The 24,128-nt window shown below is 35.3% G+C and overlaps 4 protein-coding genes and 2 long non-coding RNA genes across 13 annotated transcripts; 3 read left to right on the top strand and 3 right to left on the bottom strand.

Annotated features, from left to right (window-relative positions):
- Window positions 1-203: 203 nt before the first annotated feature.
- Window positions 204-5,698, bottom strand: LOC124443699 (trichohyalin-like). 5 transcript variants are annotated; one of them, XM_046994194.1, is made up of 16 exons: window positions 5,503-5,697; window positions 5,068-5,130; window positions 4,859-4,988; window positions 4,543-4,642; window positions 4,105-4,246; window positions 3,878-4,026; window positions 3,662-3,803; window positions 3,422-3,582; window positions 3,257-3,350; window positions 2,970-3,130; window positions 2,755-2,896; window positions 2,264-2,427; window positions 2,159-2,194; window positions 1,639-1,701; window positions 1,370-1,462; window positions 204-951 (listed from the first exon to the last, which is right to left on the bottom strand). In XM_046994194.1, the coding sequence occupies exons 1-16, from the start codon at window positions 5,585-5,587 to the stop codon at window positions 496-498; spliced, it is 2,181 nt and encodes a 726-aa protein (XP_046850150.1). In that variant the 5' UTR covers window positions 5,588-5,697; the 3' UTR covers window positions 204-495. The 5 variants fall into 5 exon arrangements, with proteins under 5 accessions (XP_046850150.1, XP_046850149.1, XP_046850153.1 ...); XM_046994193.1 differs by having other exon boundaries at window positions 3,209-3,350; window positions 5,503-5,696; XM_046994197.1 differs by lacking the exons at window positions 3,422-3,582; window positions 3,662-3,803 and having other exon boundaries at window positions 5,503-5,698.
- Window positions 5,699-5,955: 257 nt separating this feature from the next.
- LOC124443701 (cleavage stimulation factor subunit 1-like) lies at window positions 5,956-10,082 on the top strand. Of its 4 annotated transcripts, XM_046994202.1 has the most exons (16): window positions 5,956-6,128; window positions 6,271-6,395; window positions 6,482-6,577; window positions 6,984-7,076; window positions 7,190-7,230; window positions 7,311-7,424; window positions 7,679-7,801; window positions 7,994-8,069; window positions 8,146-8,225; window positions 8,317-8,376; window positions 8,690-8,752; window positions 8,825-8,857; window positions 8,924-8,978; window positions 9,135-9,218; window positions 9,326-9,415; window positions 9,650-10,082. In XM_046994202.1, exons 1-16 carry the CDS (start codon window positions 6,079-6,081, stop codon window positions 9,754-9,756), a joined length of 1,290 nt encoding a protein of 429 aa, XP_046850158.1. In that variant the 5' UTR covers window positions 5,956-6,078; the 3' UTR covers window positions 9,757-10,082. The 4 variants fall into 4 exon arrangements, with proteins under 4 accessions (XP_046850158.1, XP_046850155.1, XP_046850157.1 ...); XM_046994199.1 differs by having other exon boundaries at window positions 8,690-8,857; XM_046994201.1 differs by lacking the exon at window positions 9,650-10,082 and having other exon boundaries at window positions 9,326-9,622.
- A 566-nt stretch (window positions 10,083-10,648) lies between these two features.
- LOC124443702 (lipoma-preferred partner homolog) lies at window positions 10,649-15,099 on the top strand. Its single transcript, XM_046994203.1, has 8 exons — window positions 10,649-11,068; window positions 12,215-12,316; window positions 12,383-12,450; window positions 12,587-12,634; window positions 13,084-13,214; window positions 13,323-13,374; window positions 13,455-13,523; window positions 13,945-15,099. Exons 1-8 carry the CDS (start codon window positions 10,780-10,782, stop codon window positions 14,095-14,097), a joined length of 912 nt encoding a protein of 303 aa, XP_046850159.1. The 5' UTR covers window positions 10,649-10,779; the 3' UTR covers window positions 14,098-15,099.
- Window positions 15,100-15,364: 265 nt separating this feature from the next.
- LOC124444063 lies at window positions 15,365-17,209 on the top strand. Its single transcript, XR_006947814.1, has 2 exons — window positions 15,365-15,573; window positions 16,726-17,209. It is a non-coding gene; the product is annotated as an uncharacterized LOC124444063 (long non-coding RNA).
- A 1,757-nt stretch (window positions 17,210-18,966) lies between these two features.
- On the bottom strand, window positions 18,967-24,106 carry LOC124444107 (E3 ubiquitin-protein ligase TRAIP-like). The gene is made up of 12 exons (XM_046994688.1): window positions 23,893-24,106; window positions 23,695-23,719; window positions 23,199-23,340; window positions 23,013-23,052; window positions 22,711-22,838; window positions 22,025-22,119; window positions 21,547-21,660; window positions 21,393-21,480; window positions 20,930-21,019; window positions 20,643-20,731; window positions 20,489-20,571; window positions 18,967-19,584 (listed from the first exon to the last, which is right to left on the bottom strand). The coding sequence occupies exons 1-12, from the start codon at window positions 23,957-23,959 to the stop codon at window positions 19,331-19,333; spliced, it is 1,215 nt and encodes a 404-aa protein (XP_046850644.1). The 5' UTR covers window positions 23,960-24,106; the 3' UTR covers window positions 18,967-19,330.
- LOC124444113 lies at window positions 19,652-19,948 on the bottom strand. The gene is made up of 2 exons (XR_006947836.1): window positions 19,905-19,948; window positions 19,652-19,709 (listed from the first exon to the last, which is right to left on the bottom strand). It is a non-coding gene; the product is annotated as an uncharacterized LOC124444113 (long non-coding RNA).
- Window positions 24,107-24,128: the final 22 nt, after the last annotated feature.

The raw sequence follows: 24,128 nt of genomic DNA, 5'->3' as shown, positions 1-24,128 counted from the left end.
ACCGACACGAGTAATTCTATTGAAAGTAGAGCCAAAAGGAAAAAGTTGTGACATTAAGGAATGTTAGAGAAAATATCATCTGCTACCTATTTATTGTTGACAATCGTCAACTAATTTACGAACTTCAACGAGAGACTTCGTGACAATAAAAAATAAATTACACTCAATGCTCGAGTCGATGCGTTTAGATGATAGAGATACGATTCAAATGTGCCAGAATATATTCAAAAATCTCAAAATGTAAATCGTATATGAATTATATATTTAACTCTAAAGTACATCAATCAAACCGTAAGCCGTCTTAGAACAAAATAGCATTAGATAAAATCCGAAGTTCACAGGTAAAAAAACACAGATAGTTCGCACACAGATATACATAAATAGGACATGCTCATCATTAAAGTTCATTTAAGGTACTATTGGATACATAAAAAATCTAAAAAATCTCGAATATATAAATCTCTTCATAGAAGTTGTAAAATTCGTAAGTGTCTTTTATAAATAGCTTATCTTTCCCTTCTCTTTCTTCAATCTGTCTTTAGAAATTTTCCGTTTCAATGGTGGAACAATGGGAGTACTTCTGCCTAAACCATTCACTTTCTCATCTTCTTCAGGAGAACTTTCTTCAGACGCGTGACGTGTAGCACGCTGGAAGGTTGGATCCAAGGTTTCGGCAATATTACTAAAGTGTCCCCCAGGCTCCATCGCTGTGTCGTCTGGCGTCTTCATTGTTTGAGATGTCAAAGCATGTGTTCTCGAGCCACTCCTAGCCTGCCACATTTCTTCATATGAATCTTCAGATTTGCTTCGAGAATGACGAGTCTTTTTCTCCCCTTGTCTTTGCTCTTCGTGCATTCTAGAATTGACCTGCTGTTCATTACTAACTGGGGGCACGTCTTCAAGGTAATCCGCGTCGTGATGTCGACGATCTCGGCTTTCATCAAGCAACAACTGTCAAAATGTATAATAATTTGATGAGATAAAATACAAGATTATTCAAGTCTCAACTTTCAAGACCTTAGGCAGAGATTTACGCCTGTATTCTAAAAGCTCACTCATACTCATATTCAATGAGTGGAGCGATAAAATAACCTCATGACTATTAGAAAACATTATTTTCAAACTACGAGATTGCTTGATCTGAAATATTTTAGCGAAAATCTTGCAATCGATGAAAAAATAAGTTTGCCATTGAATAGTGGAAGCACGATTTCTGTGTCGCATTTGGTTAGAATAAGTGTGAGTGAGCTTATATCACTTTAAAAGCAAAATGTAAATAGCACGTGGCATTACTTACGAGAAGCTATTAAATTGAATTAACCATAAACACAAATAATTATTTGTTAAATATAACGAATTTAATGTTTACCTCGTCTGATGCGCGTCTTTCACGTCGTAACTGTTTTTCACGCCGTCTGTGAGCTTTAACCTTCTCTTCACGTTGAAGATGCTTTGCAATCTCCTGTTCGTTTAAAATGTTTGCAATATTGGTGAGAATCTGTACGGAGGAGTTTCGTTCAAAACCTCACCAAACGTATTTACTTATAGCTGCAAGTCATTTTAAAACACAACCAAGCACTATTTATCCAACTCAGACCTGATTTCACCTCATGATAAATTAAAAAACCCAATATTTACCCTGTCTTGAAGTTCAATCGCTTTACGATAATCCTCTTGCATCGATTTCTTTTTCTCAATTTGCTGTACCATGATAAAGAAAAAAAGAAGGCCATCGTTAGGGAAAATATATTATATAACAGCTTATTTTTGGATGTATTTACATTTCAAAATACCCTAAAAGCAATTCCATTGATATTTTTTTTTCTACTGAAAATCATTAAGAATGCTTTTGGATGAAGGTACTTTTGAATTTTGGAATTGAATTATGTCGTCAATTACATAAAGATGCACTGTGTACCGAAAGAATAAGCTATACCAAAGTGCATTTAATAAATACGACAAGTTTTTTTTTAAATAAACATGTTTCAACATCTCATGATGCGATCTTCAGTATATAAGAAAGAGTATTGTGTATGGGATAAATATATATAAGAGTAATATATAACAAAGTATACCAAAAGTATACCGAAGTATTTATAGCGTTTTAGTAAAGAAGGGGTTTTGTTTGTAAATTAGCCAAAGTACAAGTACAACGTACGTGCTTCTCTTGTTCTTGAAGTAACATCGCCAATTCCTACAAGAAAAAATATAAAACTAAAATGAAAGCAGGCACGATGCTTCGTTCATGAAATTATCAACCTACCTCATCACGTCGTTGCATTTTCTGACGTAGCTGCTCCTCTGTTTGTATTTCATTTGCTCGCGCGTCAATTGCAGTGCCATCCGCAAGAACTATGATGTCATTGTTAGTGGGCAGCGTGATGACATCATCTATGGGACGGTCGCTTGCGTCATCATCTGGGCTACCTTCAAAGAAACAAGTACATACTTATTAACACGATAGCTAAAATGGACACATCACACATTCTCAAGCAGCGATGAAGCACAAACATACGCTAAAATATTGAAATTTCTTAAAAGTCATGCCATTAAATTTTTTCTATGAAACAATGAAAATTTATAAATAAAAAACACAGCTAACATCTTTTCCAATAACTCTTTGACGAACACAATAAACAAAACACTTGCTTCCTTTTTATGTTCGTTTTGCAAAAAAAAAACAGCCATTAAATTACACTACACGGCGGTTTCATTCGAGGATTATTGAAAGAAACACAAGCCATTTATACTCACTGATTTCAGCTTCTTCCAACTCTTTCATTATTTTAGTTAATCTCTTGTGTTCCTCTTCATCCTTTTTGATCCTCTGTTGTCGTTTGTACTCCTCTTGTCTCCATTGTCTTTCTTCTTCACGTTGAGCTTGGTAAGCAATTTCCTACACATAAAAACACGACAACATAATGAATATAAAAAAAATAACAGGACACATCATAAAATCATAAGGCCACCTCATCGCGTAGTTCCATATTCTGACGTAACTGATCTTCTCTTTGTTTACCATTGTGTCTGGGGCTGATTGCAGTATCATCAGAAACAACTTTGACGTCACTGCTACGATGCCTGGTAACGCCATCCTTTGGACGGACTTTGGTGTCATTGACAGAATTACCTTCATAGAATGTAACAGTAACAAACACTAACACTTGAAACAATATCATATTTTGTCAAACATTTTATTATTACTAACTGATTTCCGCCTGTTCTGACTCTCTCATCATCCTAGCTATTCTCTTACATTCCTCTTCATCCTTTATAATCCTCTGTTGTCGCTTGTATTCCTCGTGTCTCCACCGTCTTTCTTCTTCACGTTGAGCTTGGTAAGCAATTTCCTACACATAAAAACACGACAACATAATGAAGACAAAAACTAACAGGACACATCATAAAGTCATAAGGCCACCTCATCGCGTAGTTCCATATTCTGACGTAACTGATCTTCTCTTTGTTTACCATTGTGTCTGGGGCTGATTGCAGTATCATCAGAAACAACTTTGACGTCACTGCTACGATGCCTGGTAACGCCATCCTTTGGACGGACTTTGGTGTCATTAACAGAATTACCTTCATAGAATGTAACAGCAATGAAACACTAACACTTGAAACAATATCATATTTTGTCAAACATTTTATTATTACTAACTGATTTCCGCTTGTTCTGACTCTCTCATCATCCTAGCTATTCTCTTACGTTCCTCCTGATCCTTTTTGATCCTCTGTTGTCGCTTGTATTCCTCGTGTCTCCATTGTCTTTCTTCTTCACGTTGAGCTTGGTAAGCAATTTCCTACACATAAAAACACAACAACATAATGAAGATATAAAAAAATAACAGGACACATCATAAAGTCATAAGGCCACCTCATCGCGTAGTTCCATATCGTGACGTAACTGATCTTCTCTTTGTTTACCATTGTGTCTGGGGATGATTGCAGTACCATCAGAAACAACTTTGACGTCACTGTTAAGATCCGTAGTGACGTCATCCATTGAACGGACTTTTCTGTCAGCTTCAAATAAATTAACAGTAACAAACACTAGCACTTGATAAAATATCATATTTTGTGAAACATTTTATCACTACTAACTGATTTCCGCTTCCTCTGACTCTCTCAACATCCTAGCTATTCTCTTTCGTTCCTCCTGATCCTTTTTGATCCTCTGTTGTCGCTTGTATTCTTCGTATCTTCGTCGTTTTACTTCGTCATGCTGAACTTGGTAAGCAATCTCCTACAATACAAACATACAGAAAAGCGTTAGACATCTAATAGACAAAATCGTTATCCATCTGATTGCGCAGTGCATGTAAAAATGCTCAAAGTTAGAAAAGTATCAAATATTGTTGCACCTTTTACAGTCATAAAGCAAGAACAACTTTCAGCTAATCTTTCTCATGAATGGACATGTTACAACTATTATCTTCCAATACTCAACCAAAATGTTTGTGTAGGTCAAGTAAAATGCCCATATATGTTGTGAAATATATGAAAATAACTAGTTTATAGATTGTATAGTCTGTTGCTTACTTCATCTTGTATTCTTTGAATCTCCCTTTTCGTTTTTGCAAGATTTTCTTCTTCATCAATTCGCCTGCGTAACTCTTCTGTAAGCCATTCTTTATGCTCTCTAATTATTAAACAAAAAAACTTCATCATGTCAATGCACTTGACAACAGCATACTATAACACATAGTACCACAATACAACATCACAAAGAAACATAAATCAAACCACATCATACACAATCATGTCATACAACAACACACTAAAGAACACCAAATAACACATGACATGTCACAAAACTTTCGAAAAAGAAAATTTACTGAATGAAAAATTCATGTACATTTCAGCAACGCTTTCATCAGGAAGTATACCAGCACTCTTCACTTCTTCAAGGTAAGTTTCTTTTGCTGTTCTCACACCAGCTCGAACAGACTTCCGTTGCTCTTTGTTTCTAAGGGCATGATCCTTAACTAAATAAATTGTTCAGAATTATTTACATCAAGCATTCAGCTGCTAAGTTGTTCATCAACACACTAAATTCAAACATACATTCGTCTGACTGCATTTTGTAAGCCAGAGCTTTGTCTTCATGAACTTGAAATTTTTGTCGAACTGAAATGTAAACATAAATAGGAAAGCATTGCATGCTAACCACCATTAAAATGAAATTTGATCGAGTAGATAATAGCCAGTTTTTCTGCAGATAAATCACTATCTTAAACAGTACAAATCTATGCGATTCTGCTACATTGTACATTATGGAAGGTCAATACTTCGTTCAGAAGGCCGATTTCTACAATTTCAAAAGACTTTCAACGCAGCATATAATTAAAAACAGATTAATTTGTCGGGGTGTTCAAATATTTTTATAAAATTGACACTCATGAACATACAAAGCAGGGAAAATTTTATTTGCCGACTAAGAATTTCTACGTAAATTTTTAAAAGTATAGTATCATAATATGATTTGTCGAATTCTTCTACCTTCGCCAACTTTCCCACGCTCAATTGCATTTCTTCCTCGCAACGTCGCGACTTCATCATTACTGACTTCGCTTCTTGCTGCCATACGGATGACAAAATTATTTCATTACTTTCGAAGAAATCGTCGTTTTCAAAAACATCAAAATCGAAAAACAAATGGAATCGACTGACAATACTAATAACTTTAGAATGAAAGTACTTCCGGTTTCACTGTCCCAACCGACATTTCCGGTTGAACAAAAAAGAATGGTATAAGCAAAATTATTATTGAATAGGATTGTATGTGGGGTAAAATGTTGTCTTTTTATTGTCATTATTCCTGTTATCTCGTTTTGTATCAATTATTATTATTATTGTGATGTAAATTGCAAACACTGAAACACTATCGATAGAAATTCATAAATTTATTTTTATGGAAGCACGATTGAATTTCATTTTCACGTCTAAATTTCATACTCCCACGAGATCAACTATATTCACACGTTTTACTTTAATATAACTAATATTTACAAAAAAGAACAAAGGAAAACCCCCAAACAACTTTCATTCTTCTTTTACCCGTTCGTTGAAGCAAACATGAGCTCGATATTGGAAGACAGAGAAAAACTATACAGGTTGATGATCAGGTAAGATTAAGATGTCGAGCAAACAGAACCTTGCCACTTACTTTGCCTCGTTTCCTTGTACACATTTATAAGAATTAGAGTTTTTGAGCATTTATGTCATTCAAATCTCGAGACATTGATTTTTTGTTTGTTTCAACTTCAGCCAGTTGCGCTATGATGGTCTGGAGGATATTGCAATGCAACTCACACAAGAGGTCAGACCTAAAGTGCCATGTCCACCTTCTGCTCATCTCTTTCAACAAGTTAAAAAAGCAAGACATGCTGATGGTAGGCTAAATATATGATAGTAAAGCTAACTAAGAAGTACTTTCTTGCCCTTATTACCCAAGTCTGATGTTATAATATTTCTTTAGATTCAAATATTGATGCAAATGATGTGAAATTACCTGGACTAACTCCTCCAATCAGTACAACAAATGATGGATTTGATTTGGAAGTCATGCCAAAAGGCACGGATTGGTGATTAGTTACTAAATCATTTTATAAACTCTAATGTGTATTGTAAATTCTTTACACCTATACAATGAATGCATCATTTTTTTGTAAAATAGCAACAATAGATTGTTCTGTTCCTTAGCTGAGTTTACAATTGCATGTGCAAACCAATCTGAGCTCAATCAATTTAATCAATGAAAGAGAATTTGCAAATCAATTTTGCATCATTATTTTATAAAAGAAATAAAAGATGTTTTTCATGCTTACTCAGGCTTATGCAAACCTCAGAGACATTGGTGAGAGCTAAGGTGAAAACCTTCAACTTTTTGTGTCTTGGGCTTGCATTGATCTGCTCTTGAACCCAGTTTGTACTATCATCCACAAGACTGGTTTTTACATAAGAATCCTTGCTTTGTATAGAGGGTATGAAGACTCCTGAAATTGGAATGTATGAAACATATTACGTGACTGCCCATAAAGGACCATGTCGAGCGGCATGTTTTAATCGAGATGGTAAGACAAGTTTCTGTTTTTAACACTGTTTTTTTTCTCATTTGTGATATGCCATTTTATTGAGGTAGTTCTTTGTAGCAATGAACCTTTTAATTGTCTTGTTCAACTCTTAGGTAAATTAATTGCAACTGGATCTGCTGACTGCTCTATAAAAGTAACATTCCAATGAATTTTCAACGATGAACTATGACGCAATTTAGACTACGTCGTACTTATGAGTATTCTTTTGCAAAGGTCTTAGATGTTGATCGTATGATCGTCAAGACGACGACACCAAGCTCCAAAGATCACGGAATGCTGGGAATGGAAAACCATCCAGTTATCCGAACGCTATATGATCACGTTGAGGTAATTACACAGACTGGGACGAGTTGGATCACGTAATTTACCTTATGTTGGTCGCATGCGTTTCAAATGCTATATCTGGGCGTGTGGTGTGTTGTAAGTAGAAAATACTCCTAAAGCCTCAAGGTATTTGTGTGGTGGGCTATTTTATCGCTTGAATTCATAAACAACTATCCCACCATTAACTACATCATTAATTGGGCTCGTTGTCCATCTTGTTTATTCACGAACTTGCTGCATTACGTAATTCTTTTCAGGAAGTAACGACGCTTGCTTTTCATCCGTCATCGCCTGTGCTTGTGTCCGGTAGCCGAGATTTTTCCATCAAGTTTTTTGACATTTCCAAACCGTCTATAAAGAAAGCGTACAGAACGATACAGGTGACGATAAGTTAAAATTGTAGAGTACGATTTGCATCGAATTCAGAAGGATGGTAACGTCGAGAGTGTGGGAGATAAAAATTTGTTATTGTCTGGTTTATGGTCTTCACGAAGTAACTTGAAGATCAACCAATGTAAATTGAGAATATTCCGTAGTGCATGGTAAATTTTTATGAGAAATTACAATTCCAGGAAGTTGAAACGATTCGTAGTTTGTCATTTCATCCGTCAGGAGATTATCTACTTGTTGCCACGGATCATCCAACAAGTACGTCCATAACTTATCACATAACATTTTTTAACTTTACGTGCGAGCTCATTCGATAAACGTTTTTAATTTTAAGTTCGTCTCTACGACGTAAATTCGTTGCAGTGTTATGCTGCATGTAGTCCGAGAGAGTTCCATAATGGGCCAATTACACAGGTACATTGTCTGTGACGTCACATTTTTTTGCTCAATGCTGGAACCTTTCAGCTGACAAAATACTTGATGTAGGATAATTTTATGTTTTCAGGTCTGTTATTCCTTATCCGGGCATTTGTACGCATCGACCAGTAAAGATGGTTGTATTAAGGTAAGTCGATTGGTGAAGAAACGATTTGACTTGCAAGTCGTTTTTCTAAAACTGGGCCAATGTTATCGATCTCATTGATGAGTTTAAAATCAACTTAGGATTACTACAACTTTGACATTTCATGAATCAACTCGTGATTTATTTAGATTATCTTGAGACTGCCACATGATTTTTTAACAGTTTTTGTCCAAGGTGATTTATCAAAAACTGCATTGTGGAGTATATTTGATCGTTTTTTAGTAACCTCCAACCTTGAAGCATTGAACGTAGTTAAGTTTATGTACAAACTGACATTTCTTTTATTGACATATAGGTTTGGGATGGAGTCAGTAATCGATGCATTTCCACATTTCCAAACGCTCATAACGGAAACGAGGTAGAGCTTGTTATGGAGAAATGTTTCTTGTTCGTAATTCAGTGGCATTCACTAAGTTCCTTCAATCCACAGGTGTCGTCTGTGACATTTTCTAAGAATTCGAAGGTATTAAAACAATGGCTTGTTGAAAGATTTTCTTCCCAAATCTGCAAATTTTACACTTTATTATAGTACTTGCTGACAAGTGGCAAAGATTCTCTGATCTTTCTTTGGGAATTATCGTCAGGTATTTTTCAAGCCATTCTCGTAATTTCTTTATCTTTGTTTAGTATACAATGCACAAAAATATTGCTACACTGAACAAAACTATTGGCGATAAAATGAAATAATATCATGGCTTGAAACACACCTCCTGTATATTTCTCTTCTTTCTTCTCATAAGGCCGCGCTGTCAGTATGTACACTGGTGCCAAGTCTAACTCGCAGTATCCCGTTGGAGCATCTTTCAACCACACAGAAGACTACAGTAAGTTTACTTTTCAATTTGATATCACGGATCTGCCTTCGTGAAAAATGTGAAGGATATTAATTTTGTAAAAAGTCGAGTGACATTTTGTTCTTCTCTGGCTTTAGTTTTAATGCCTGACAGTGGCGATTTACACAATCCAAAGATAGCTTCTTGGGATGCTAGAAGTACAGAGAAACTTAAACTTCTCTCCTCAGGTACAATTTCAACAGTTTGTGAACATTTATGGATAGCCGTATCACAGGAATCCAGACTTTCTTCAGTAATGGTAAAACGAATGAGTTGGGGTGAAGGGAGTCGAGATTCAAGGGAAAGATGAAGAGAATTGAGAAGCTTATCGTCGCACTTACTAAAAAACAGGAGCTTATACATAAATTGGGGTTTTATATGAGGAAGCATGTATACTACAGCTACATTACTTTTGTTTTAAGGTCATACCAACACGATCAGCGGTCTTCAGCATTCGCCCACGGCATCTGCTTTCGTATCATGCAGTGATGACAACCGCGCACGGTTCTGGTATTCAGAGGGAATATGATTGACGTTACCGTATCAGAAACCACCATATGATCTACGTCAATGTGACCGAAATAAGATGATGACTGCGGTTGCTTTCTAACGCGTTTACATGAATTTGAATTGTGCTATAAAAAACTTTCTCCTTTCTGTAATTCAAAAGAAAAAGCTCGAGTCATCATTTTGAACATTTTATTGTTATATGCCATTGAGCAAATTCGCGACTCCACTGTGAAAAATATTGTTTTGAATACTTCCATAAAGCTTCAAGCTGATGCTTTTTAAATCATTCTCGCGCGTGTGTAGATTTTACTAAATTATTATGTCAAATAAATGTGCAATAAACCATCTATGTAAAGTTAATCATCTTTGCTTTGCAACTGCTTTGCTTTGGAACTGTTCATCGTTGCTTTGTCTCTTGAATAGTAGAATTGTGTGCATGCATTTGGTTAAAACATCATTGATATAGTCCCCTTTGCCTTATCATCTTTACCGTTTTAACTGTTCTTATTACAAGTGATAACTTTTTTGTTTGTACCGCTGTTTAGGGGTAATAATTTCATCCATTCAGCTTCCATCCGACCGTACGTATACCAGCCATTCGTCTATATGTCCGTCTACCATCTGTCTGTCTGTCCGCACGCCAGCCATCCGTCTGTTTCTCCGTCTGCCATGTGTCTGTTCCTCCGTCCGTACGCCACTTATCTGTCCGTCTGTATGTACGCCAGTTATCCGTCTGTCCGTCCGTTGGCCCGCCTGCCATCTGTCATGCAGTTTGTACTCCGTCTTTCCGTATCAGTGTTTTATACTAACCATCAATAATCAAATAGCTCACGCATTTTACCAAAAATGGACAAAAGATGTTCGCTGCGTCCGGAAAATGACGTTATCATAATTATGACGATCTGTGTAGTGTATATCTACGTTTATCGAAAACATTAGGGCTATATTCGTAGACACCCAACAGCGTGTTGTAAACATTTACCTAGTGTCTGATCGTTCAACAATCATCTTTACTGACAATAATCTAACGACGCCTTTGGTCATGACGACGCGACGTACCACCCTAAATGTCATGATTAACGTGCCAGCGAAGAGCTACGAAAAGAAGACTCCGCCAGCAACTTTACCAAAACCGAAGCGCTTTGCACCAGAAGAAACCACTGAACTTGACTTTCCTGCACCGCCACCCGAAGCTTACGAAGAGAAAACAGATACTAGCGCTGACTTGATCATGTCGGCGCTAAACCATGGGGAGGCAGAGGATGAATTGGACAAACTCACTGATTTATTGATGAAAAATCTCGCAAATACCGATGATCCTGATTTTTTTGGTACGTTAAATACCACATAAATTGCCACTTTTTCACATGATCGTGGAACTATGCTTATTGCCAAAGTATCCATCGCAAACATGTACTAAATAACTCCGTGGTATTGCAAACAACACACCAAGACGTTTCACAATAGCATTTTCAACGATAGACAACAACTGTTTTCAATTGGTTTTGTATCCTTGTATTGAGAGCGAAGTGTGAAACGACATATACTTACGATACGAATGATTTTTGACGAATTTAATATTTCTATGATCCTTGTCAAACTTTTGTACTATTGCAGAAACAGCCTTTACATGTGGTATATCTTGACTACAACGCACCCAACTACCTTATGTTTGTAAGAAGACTGAACATTTATCGTGCAAAAATATTCAATTCTGAGATGTAATTGTGTAAGGCTCTTCGGGGTAAAAGGTTAATCAAATAGCTTCAATCCTGTCGTCTGTAGTTACTGACATGAATTTGGAAATATTTTACATTGATAATAAGAAGTTGTCATCAACCAAAATTCTACGTTGGTTTGTATTGTTGCTAAGTTGTCTCTGTTTGTGTACTCAATTGATACATTTTGGTGGATTCAGTTATAGGTACACATGACAGACGTTGCAATTTTCGTTTGTTGTTTAATATATATGTATGCAAATGTACCTGTTGTCAAGGGGCTTAAGTTTTAATGTTTACTCTTGAAATAAACGAGTTCGTACAAAGCTATGTGAAATACACCGAATCATATTTACGACTTTTACACGCTCATGACGAGCAGTTTTAGAGAATAATAATTTGTAAGTCAAAACGTTCCTCAATCGCTTGCCGTTTGTCATGTGGATTATTTGCAATTTGATTCGATGCTAACTATATCGTAATTGTACTTAAACCATATTATCCAAATTGACTAGACGATAGTCCACTTTCGTTAATTTATGTCTCCAATTATTTTAGATGCACGTCATACCGCGGGTAAAGTGCCTTCGGAAGATCTATCCTTATACTTTAAAAAAAACAGACGAAAACTTTAGCATGTTTTTTCTCAATACAAAAACAAGGTGCTTTCTTTATGCAACAACAGAAGCGTGGACGAATGTTATATTAGCCCAATGTGTTAAATGATATTTTGACTGACTGTCAAACCTTTTTCTTCAGGCATATGCTACAAATGTGAAGGTAAAATCACTGGAAGCAAGGCTGGATGCAAAGCCATGGGCAATCTATATCATGTCACGTGTTTCGTCTGCGATATTTGTGGTAAAAAAACTCTTTTGCCATTCTTATCGTATTAGATATAGCTTTCAAAGTCGAACTGTCTTTTAGGCTGTCAATTGCTGAACAAGCCATTTTATCACGTGGACGATAAAATTATTTGCGAACCAGACTATATGGTTGGTGTCATTTTGTAACATAACTTATTTTATCTTTACACACGTACACCAGCTCATCGTCATGCACGTCATCAATATCAGTCATGTGATACATGTACCACAACCTGATGACTAAAAGAGTATTTGTCTTTTACAGAATACTTTAGAGAGATGTCATGTTTGCAAAAAAGTCATTAACGACCGAGTGAGTACATACTCTTTATTTGTCCAACGCGAGCTTATCTCTCACAATCAAGCGTCGTTTCGTTAATTATGACGTCATGGCATTAATTATGACGTCATTGCAAAACGAAAGCGCATATTTACGTTGATGTAAGATAAAGAACAAGCTAACGTAAACGTATTTGTTTAAATGACATATTTTGTGTTTAGACTTTCACGACTGTTACCAACGTTATTCATAATTTTATCTTTGGACTGTAGTCAGTCTCGTACTTGACTCATGAACTGAAGTAAAGTAATGTTTAGGAAGAAGTATGCCTAACGAATACTTGGACCCTGGGTTAAATATGTTGAAGAAGTTGAAAAGTTTCTAATATTGTACTCTAGTCAACATGTTAAAGACTTAGCTAATGAGTTAGTTTTGTATACTGCCACAGTGCCACTTATCATTTCCATCTTTTTATCTTACAGATCCTTTGGGCTTTGGACGCTGCGTATCACCCGGAATGCTTCAAATGTATTGATTGTGAACGTTGTTTGGATGGCATTAATTTTACCTTAGACGCCAACGACAACATTCACTGTGTTAATTGCTATTACAAGTAAGTGAACATTTCAGATAGTAGTCTCCAATACGCGTTTTCTTAAATTGCCTTATATCATTGTGAAGCTAAAAAGACGATGTTAATATTGTATTTCACATTTTATAGAAAATATTGTCCTCGTTGCTTTGCATGTAACGAACTGATTTTACCTGAGGAAGTAAGGCGGATCTATTTCGTGACATTTTATGCTATCAGTGAGGCAAATTATTCACACTCTATTTCTGTGTGATATTTCAGGGAACAGACGAAATCGTCCGAATTGTTTCGATGGACAGAGATTTTCATATTAGCTGTTTTAAATGTGAGGTATGAAAAATCTTTGTTTTTGCATTCATAGCTGAGAATTATCAATAAAACAACTTGACATTCCTGGAACTGCTTCAGGGTCGTACATTCGAGCGATGGTCTGAGAGGGTGTCCCTGACCCCTGATTCTATGAATATGTGTAAAAAGTCGATCCAGAAACGGATAGATGCGCCCCTGAACTGCTTTCTTGTTGCATATTCTCATGAAATAAAAAGGAGCATTTTCCTTTCGGGGGGAAGGGGTGTGCTCCTAACATATCATCATTGTAAAAGATTCATGTGGTAAAATGTGGTCAATGGACCAATAATATGGGAGCGCTATTTACGTAAAGTTAAGAAACAGTACTTACCGTATGTTATTGTCTTCTTTCAATCCGTATTGATGAGTTCAAGCATTTGAAACAGTCATTTTCTCTTTCTAGGATTGTGGTCTGCTACTTTCATCGGAAGAAGAAGGCAATGGTTGTTATCCTCTCGAAGGTCGTTTACTTTGCCAATCTTGCAATGCCAAACGCTTGGAAGAGATGAGCCAAGAATCCGGCTCGACACAGCATCCCCTTACTACGGAACTCTAACGATACAGCAAGAAAATGAAATATTTTCATTATATTTAAGTGTATACCTATGATAGATATTCGTAGCGTGAGGAATTCTGTGAATAATTAGAAATAAAGAAGCTGTATTTATGGCAGTGTAAGTTATGTTATACTTTTGGATGATTTTTTAATCTTATTTAAACATTTCAAGTCTGACAATCTCACTAGAAGTCACCACCATTTCTAGGCAATTTCGAGAATTATGTCTCCAAGTTGTGAGACAATTCACAATTGATCGAAGTAAACCAAACAAACTCACACGATAATAAAGTTTACCAAGATATATAAACCAAACACTCTAAAAATTATAATATATGTTCGTCACAGTACTGTTTGTATAGACCCGTGCCTAGGGGCGCAAAAAAATTTTGGGGCCCCAGATTTTTTTGGGCGAAAAAATTTTATTTCGACAATGAGATTAATTTAAGAAAGCAACTTTGCAATACGAAAACAAGTGCTACTTAGATAAATATAATTGTTCAGAGAAAAATACAACTTCAACTCTGGAAAAATATGTACCAAGAATGCAATCCGCGAGCGTTAAACAATGATATAAGTCCCAAAGTCAATAAGTGCCCAGGAGCCCAAAAAACCTTAATGCGGCCTGCTCTGTCTCGGTTACATACGTGACACTACTGAACTCGTTTCTCTTTCCCAACTATCACTTCTTTCTTTTGATAACATTGCATGTGGTGATCGGTTGTTGCGCACTTACAGACTTACTGTGTTTGAAATAAAGATTTTAATTACAAAGCTATAGATTTCTGTAGAGGAGCTATTGGTTCCTCATACTGTTGGATGGAGACAATGCCTTGAAAGCAGGTGTTTGGTAAATGATCTTATGAATAAGGTGGTGGCTAATATAAAAGTTGGATAGATATATTTATGTTTATTTATCAAATTATCACACGTGTACTAGATTATCAACCTATTGAAATTGAGAATGTATTAAAATATTTTGATCACGGTACAGCTTTTAAATGAATGTCCAGAAGTAATTCAATGGTTGTTCAATGAAAAAAAATGTTTTCACGTATATCTTTGCATGGTTTGATTAATTTGCATTGATTTTGCATGTCTTGCGCATGTCTTACGTCACTGGCCCTTGCCATTCGACATACCACGTGACCATTTTGACCAATTATAAAGCTTTATCACTTTCATCGTTCCCAGGCCATGTGGCAGTCCTCATGCTCGTTCCGCGCCATGTTTAAATTTTAAATTTAATACATGTGGTGTTTATGGATGTTCATCGTTATTTGTTGATAGTGTATAAAATATTATATAATATGCCGAGTTAATAACATTTATAGCATCACAATGAGTTCAAATTGTCTAAACACGACTATTTATTGCGAAGTTATGGGGAAACGTCGTTCAGGAACTCAGAAAAATGTTGACGACCGTTTAAGAGTTTAAATGGCAACAGCACTGTAGAATTTTCTATTACACAAGGTAGGATGGTAAGACATAAGGAATAAATATCAACAGCTTATTTACCATGGATTCAAAGCTTAACAGTTTCCTAAAAATACTTCCGAATATTTGTAAAATTATATTGCATGAAATGAAGATGTGACATGTTTTAATGCTGGTAATACACGTACAAGAGCAAGTTTCTTCAAAGTCATAGATTCCATTTCTTTAGTCATCTTTCGTTAATGAGCAGAAAATTACAATTCTCGTCTTTACTCCCGTTAAGACACCAACTTTACTTTGCACAACCATAAATCTTTTAAATACGTTGTACCTGTCGTCGCCTTTGTGTGCAGTCTTCTCCATCATACATGAACGACGTCTGTTTACCTTGACGGGTCGTAGTTCATAAATGGCAAAAACTTGAAGTGAATAATGTCTTTTTGCATGCTGTTATGCATATCATCATGTATTTGTTCACATCATTTCATTGTTTGTACATTAACAAATTACCGGATGTCTAACAAATCTAATCCGAAAAACAATAGCTAGTGTTACAAAACAAAAAGGTATGTTATCCCATCATTAAATATACGTAAAATGCAAACAATTGACCATTGTTTTATGTTATTACGCAAATAATTAAACATCAAAATTTACATTGCCTATCAAATAAAGGAAGCGTTAAGTTGTTCGCTTAGCCATAGAAGCGTTAAGATGTTGTTGACTTCAACTTTTGGCACTTATAAATAACGTTGAGGCGTTTTGGAAACGGATGTATGTCACTATAAACTTAAAGATGATTATTCAAAGTTAAGAATGTTAAATAATCCGAACATTTACGCCTACGTAGTACGTTCGGTTAATAATGAGCGACATGAGTTCATCGATTATTTATGCATCATGTTTGTGATGTGTAAGCAGACGATCAGATACAAAGGTCGATTATGACATATCTTACCATGGATTTCCTAATGCACATTATGTATGTTGGAATTCATAGTAAGAAAAAGCAAAATAATAGAGATCGATTTTGCTTGCTCATTGCATGTGTGGTTTGTAGATTACAGTAAACGTAATGCACTTATTTATATTGCAAAAAAATAAAACTGCAAATCACAAAAAATAGCCTTGTAACATATGTGGACACGTTGCATGTTCCTTACATGAAGTATGTATTGTTTTGTATAGTTAAGTTACAAAAAATATGTTAAAAGTCCTAATTTTTGTTATGCATCATCGACCAGCAGCAAAAGTATGGTGGCCACCTTGCGTGCCTTCTCCGTCCGACGTCCCAGTTCAATACCAACCTGTCTCTGCGAAGATACTACGTCTAACCAAGTCTACTAACGCCAACGTGCAAGTTAGATAGTGTGTCTGAAAGATGAGTGATGGTGGGGAATGATGGTGAAAGGTGAAGAAGAGAAGTGATGGTAAGTAAATAAATTGAATTATGTTCATAAATTTTCACGAAAAATTTTGCTAAAGCTCTTTGAACCCGCGGTCAACAGCGTTGAAAGCGGGAGTATTTCTCTTGATCTAAATTGTTACGATAATTTTATGATTTAGAACTTCTATTTAACCTTCTTTATGCATTTTAATAAAATACGATTGCTGTTATGCAAAAACACCATTTGGCTGTTGAACCAATAAATCATGCAGTGACACAGGGCAATCTTTGCACTATAGACTTCATGAAGGGTGTTTTATGATATATTAGTTTATTTTGACATATGAACATGACATTTATTAATTTCACTTTGATAATTGTGATATCAACAAAGTCACGGAAAAATTGACTTTGGTGTTTTGAAACGAATGCGTTCTCAACAAGTTCGTTTAAGGCCATAGATTTCATTTCTTGTCAAGTTGCATTCACAGATGTCGACAATCTTGTTTTTTATCAACACGTTCAAATACTTCGTCTTTCGGTAATGAGCAGAAAATTAACGATTCTCGTCTTTATTCCAGTTAATACACCAATTTTACTTTCATCACCATAAATGTTTTGAATACGTTGTACTTGCTACCTTCGTGTATAGCCTTGTATCATCTTATATAAACGACGTCTGTTTACCATGACGCCTTGTAGTTGATAAATCCTAAAACTTGAAGTGAATAATATCTTTATGCATGGTGTTATGAATATCAATATGTATTTGTTCCACCTGATAATTTAACATTCATTGTTCGTACTCGAACAAATTACCGAATGTCTTTTAAAACTAATCCTAAAACAATTGGTAATGTTGTTAAACAAAAGAACTATGGTATCCTATAGTTTAATATACGTTAAATGCAAATGAATTGACTATTGTTCTATGGTATTAGGCAAATCATTAAACTATAAAATTTATTCAACCTATGAAATAAAGCAAGCGTTTCTTGTTCGCTTAGTCACAGACGCATCTATATGATGTAGACTACAAGTCTTGGCACTTGTAACTAGCATTAAGGCTTGTTGTAAACCAGAGCATGTCACTATGAACTAGAAGATGGTTCAGCACACGGCAATTCATGATATTGTGCCTACTTTATTCATCTTCTTTCTTCGTCTCAGAAACATCAATTGTTTAGAATGGAATGATTTGACATGAAAATCGGAGCAAGCCTTTGACTCCTAGTTATATCATGTTGTCGAAGACTATTGCCAAACACATTTTAAGTGAAAGTTTTAATAAACATTTTGAATAGACGACAATATTTTTCGGTTTGAAATTTTCTATCAGGAACATGCTTCTACTTAACTCCAAGATCATATTGTAGAAAGCATTAAGTAATAAAAAAGGATAAAGTCTTTATTTTCAAGAAAAGAGAATGGTGAAATATGCCAAAAAATTAGTAGTATTCGTTGTTGAGCTTCTGGCTCAACGGGCTTTGACTGACCTCCAATGCACGAGGTTCTTGGTTCGTTCCGCGGTTGCTGTCGGTATGAGTTAAAGGGTTGAGTGCAAGGTTGAGGTTAGGAGAGAGTTTAAGGGCGGTCTGTTTGCCCTGAGGTTCTTGACTATTAAAAATATGACTCCTTACGTTTGTAAGGAGTCATAGAAAAATTTGATCAAAAGACTTAGTTTTTTTAGGGCAAAAATTTGTGCATGGATCCTCTTGCTTTTATTTAGAGAGGGATTTTTTTCTGAAAATATACTAAGTGTCGCATTCCATTCTCTAAAAACTTAGCAAGAGAAATCTCATTTGCACACTTTATGTGCAGTATTACCCTCCTTATCCTCGCTTGCTCTGCTACCCTCGCTGACTCCGGTATCCTGACCAGTTTGACTATCGTTCATCACAAGTTCAATGCCCAACACCATACGACCCTCGAAGGATTCGAACCTCACACCTCAACCTGAGAAACCTGACCACTTGCACTCGACCACTGAGTGCGTTGAAGAATACCTCGAAAATTTAGTCTATTTATAGTGGAACACGTGATGAAAGTAATAAAAAAATATATTCTATTAAGTAAACAATCAATGAAACAAACTAATACACCATAAACTTTTTTCAAGAATCTAAAAGAACGGTTGGAGAAACGAACTAAATTTTTATGATATTAAACTTCATAAGATGTAGGATAGAACAAAAGTAAATATATAGCATAATACAGTCATTTAGTCAAATTAAGTGTAACTTAATTTCAACCAACTGAACATTTACACCATTTGAGGGTTGCTTCAGTAAACAAATGAGTGTTATGATGATTATTCCTCAATATCTTTTATAAATATACAAAATATACACGAACAACACGTTCATTACTTAATACTAACAATGTACAGAAATATTCAATATTCTATTACATACTAGGCAACGGCTGATTTGACTTAGTTCTAACAAACTTCGAAATGTTTTGTGGTCTTGATACTTTCCTCGCTTTCTTTGTTTGAGAGTTTCCTAGAAAGGGCAACAGAACGGTAGAGCGTCCTCCAAGTCCGTTATATCCACGGCGCATTCGTCCTGTGTTCTCTAAATTGGCATACGAACGCTTTCTCCTCTTCAGATAAGCACCAGGGTAGACTGGGGAGGCGAATTCAATCTTGCTCACTTCACTATGAAAGAAAATATTGTAAGGGCAAAGTGAAGAGCGGGGGGAGGGGTACTGTATTTAATGTACAGATTTTTGTCTATTTTGTGTCTTCCTTTACGTCTACCTTTATGTCTACCTTTATGTCTACCTTTATATCTGCCTTTATGTCTACCTTTATGTCTACCTTTACGTCTACCTTTATGTCTACCTTTATGTCTACCTTTATGTCTACCTTTATGTCTACCTTTATGTCTGCCTTTATGTCTACCTTTATGTCTACCTTTATGTACCTTTATGTCTACCTTATGTCTGCCTTTATGTCTACCTCTACCTTTATGTCTACCTTTATGTCTACCTTTATGTCTACCTTTATGTCTACCTTTATGTCTACCTTTATATCTACCTTTATGTCTACATTTATGTCTACTTTTATGTCTACATTTATGTCTACCTTTATGCCTACATTTATGTCTACCTTTATGTCTACCTTTATGCCTACATTTATGTCTACCTTCGTGTCTACCTTTATGTCTACCATTACGTCTACCTTTGTCTACCCTATCAATTGTTTTCTCTGTCCTCTGTTGAGGATCGAACCTTTGAAGTAACCTACTAACATTATGAAAACACACGGTAACACATGCACGTCGTCAGATGTTCAATCATTTTATGCTCATTTCTTTTAATACAAGTTTTAAATCGTCAATCTTAAATGCTGTTCCCGATAAAGATACATGCAGGATCAGGGAAAAAAGACGCACCTTCATCAGTGTTTTATCATATTTTCATAATTCATAAAAATATGATAAAACACAGCAATGGCATGAGCTGAGATTCAAATTCGAACAAAAATTTGAGGACAAATAACAACTGTAAAATAATTTGATGAGGGTGTTACACACGAGCTTAAAACATCAAAAAGTTTACCTTCTTTCCTTTCACTTTCCTCTTTGTTGCTCACCGTATGCGAAGAAAAACTTATATTTTCATCTAATTTAATAGGAACAGGGCTACAAAATGTAAGAAAATGAAACTTGCCTGAAAAGTGCGTCACACTTCAGTTGTAAATTCAAAGTGATACCTTTCTTGCAAGAGTCTATTGATGAGGGTAGAACGAGGACTTTCCGTATCAAATGATTCCTTCATCTTGTCTACTTTCTTCTTTAAATGCTGTTAATAAAAACACGACGAACTATTTTTTAGTACAGAATCATCGAAAATTTGATAAACGGTAAATTAAAATTCACAAAAGACAACCGTGATTAATTCAATAGTCATTCAATTAGTCATGCAATTAATTTTTCTCGACAACATAAATCTAGAGAAATGAAAATGAAATCAGGACTGGAAAAGTAATATCAATCGTACCTTTTTTTCTTCCTCTATCTCATTAAGTTGATCGTCTTGCGTTTCTAACTTTTTCCTTAAGTTTCGACATTCAACGTCTTTGGAAATTAGCTGCGATTGTCAGACAAGCCGTTACTATGTGTCTCGGACGAGAATAATTTGCTATAAGCCGCTTGAATTCTTCAAGACATTGACAACCTTAAGATACCTTTACAGGCTTTACATACCTAGCCACGTCTCTTAACACCTCTTTACCTTACCACCCCTTCCTCCACCTACTTAAATAGCAAGCCCCTTTAACAATTTCCTTACCTAGCCTTCTCTCTCCCCACCTCTTTACCTAGCCACCTCCCTTCTCCGCCATATTACCTAATCACCTCCTTCCCTAGCCATCTCCCTTCTTCCACTTCCCTTAAGCTGTACTATAGGCAAACTGTAGAAAAAGAATGCAAAAGTAACGCAAAGTATCATGTAAATGTTAAACCTGATGTCTCAGAGAATTGTAATCCTTTTCAATTTGAGCTTTTTCGTTTCGTGCTTTATCCTTTGCCTCTTGAAATTTCTTGTTCTCACTACGATACAAGATCGATATCCAATGAGATTTTATGTTTCCACATACGATTAAAACAAATGCCTACTGTTTCATGATGGTGACTTGCGCGGCCAGTTCTCGAGCAGTTTTTGGACTTGTCCCAATGGTCTTTAACAAATCATCAACTTCCGTACGAGTGCCTTCGATCATAACCTGAAATCTACAACGTCATAGATAATATGAAATATGAATGAATATCACTAAGACTGACCATGCAATAAAATTCCAACATCTTCAGGCTGGCAATCACAAGTAATCGAGACATTCCAACGAAAACTTAAAGCTTGGAATGTCTTTTTTAATCACGTTCAGTGGTCTTCAATACAGCTAATGGTTCCATGTATAATGATTTAGTGCAGTAGATCAGTAAAAATAAGCTCAGTATAGGCAAGACAACAATCGACTATTTACAGTGACCTTACACTAGTCCTGTACAGTTAATTTTAACATACGTAACGATAAAAAGAATTACTGATGTAGTTTTAGTCAATGACTGCAATATTATAACTACAAAGGTCTCCTACCTTTCTAAATGAGATAGATTTACTCTCATCGATTCTAATTGCTTTTCCAATTGATTCATACGTTTTGTTTTTTCTGTCAAAAACTTGACTTGTTTCTACAAAACGTCATACCAAGATTACAATTGAGCGAATGAAAATCAATACTTGAATGCAAATGTAGACAAAAGCAGAAGACGGAGAAGAGTTAAAAATTTCAAAAGCTTTAGCAGCAAAGCAAACAAATGTCCACCAAAGGTTTCATTTGCAGTTTCATTAATATCCTTTCAGTTTCGGTTGCAATCTTTTTGCAGTGAGAAGACCTTGGTTCGCTGCATGTGGTGTAAAATTTCAAGACAGACTTGGTTCCAAAATGATACAGCCCTTAAAAACAATTCTTTCCTCAATATTCTAAAGCTTTCAACTTGTAATAGCTCATAACTTTCCTTGTGGTTTAGGAGATTGAGGATTTTAGAAAAGATAGAAGCAAAGAAAAAGTAATGGAACAGAATTTTTCATGTAAAGAGCCAAGAAACTCCCAAAGTGTGGCATTCAAAAAGATTTTGATAAATTCCACCAATGATGAACAAAAGGTTGAGTACTTTGGAAACGGTACAAAAGAGAGAATGTTGGCATTTTGTTCATGAATGATTATAACTCCATCATATATTATACTTCAAGAACATTTCTAGCTGATTTGTTTTTCAAACCTTGAGAGAGTCAACAGTGTTTGATTTTTCATCAAATTCTCTTTTTAGTGTTTCGTTTCTTTCGCAATATTCATCAAACCTGACACCAATATCATGAAGTGATTCTTTCAATGTCTTTATTTCATTGTCTAGTAATTATAAGAAACAAATTGCAAATACCTAGTAACCATTACATTACAAAGTACACATACATACATTAAAGTCATGAACTAGAAAGATTTTAATAGCAAAAAGCAATTGAAAATTTTAATTTGTAACAAAGTTTGAAATGTCACAAAACATTTAAATCTGTACTAGATCACCTTTCTCAAGAGTCAATGCCTTTTGTTTGCGAAGTTGTTCCTAAGTAGAGCATTAAAGAATTTATCTACATCATTGAGCTACTACATACAATAGTGCAGCTTCAAATGTCATAAGAATATTTTTCTAATGGAAATTTCCTCTCATTAAGTGTGAATGTCGACAGAATTTTTAAAATACACACATACAGTTATCAATTTTGAATCATTTCCATTTTGTGCACCACTTGATGAGAAATCTTTTTCATTACTAAAAAACAATCTTAAGCCAGATGTAGTTCTTTTACGACAAGTTGGACATGAGTTGCTTCTTTGCAACCACCTCTCAAGACTAAAAAAGAAATTAAAAATTCATTCAGCATCAAAGTAAAAAAATATACATTAATGTTGTAATTGCAACAGTACTATATGCTCAGTAGCAATTAAAATACATTCAGCCTGGATAAGACATAAATTAGGAAAACTATAGACAACAATATTTAACAATAAGCGACATTTTTAAATACTTAAAGCACTCTTAGTAAAGACAGCAGTCAGAAATATGATCAGGTTTAAGTTTTAACATTAGATCACTCCAGATTAGATCATCACATTAAACTATAATATATATGGTCTTGTACTTTCTTGCAAATATTTGGCTTGATTAGACTTGGTTTTATATTTTTCAGTCTTAAGTCCTACTTACCAATGATAATGATAAACGTGTCCACCTTTGACAAATTTTTGAAGGAAAAAAATGAAGGAAACAAGAGTAAATGAATATTATTTTATACAAGTCTCTCAAAATTTCAAAGATTATTCCTGACGTTGTAAAAGTATCAAATGATAGTAAATATAACCAATGTACAAGACATTTCAAGAGAATAATTAAGCAAAAGGATACAAGGACAAGCTGATAGTTCAGCTTGTGCAAGTGGTTCTGTACATATTGTGCAAGGCCATTCAGGCATCTTCTCCACTGATCTGCACTTTATAAGCTTTTCTTCATGTCAAATCAAACGACAATGCACAAAAATGGTCTACTATTGCGAAATAACGACCAGTTTGTTTGCAAAATTATCTTGCATGGTTAACAATATTTTGGAATGACGCGCGCTTTTGAAGTTGCGAATAAAATGC

Source organism: Xenia sp. Carnegie-2017, unplaced genomic scaffold, assembly GCF_021976095.1.
Source record: "Xenia sp. Carnegie-2017 unplaced genomic scaffold, XeniaSp_v1 HiC_scaffold_21, whole genome shotgun sequence".
NCBI lineage: Eukaryota > Metazoa > Cnidaria > Anthozoa > Malacalcyonacea > Xeniidae > Xenia > Xenia sp. Carnegie-2017.
This window is presented reverse-complemented; position numbering and strand designations above follow the sequence as displayed.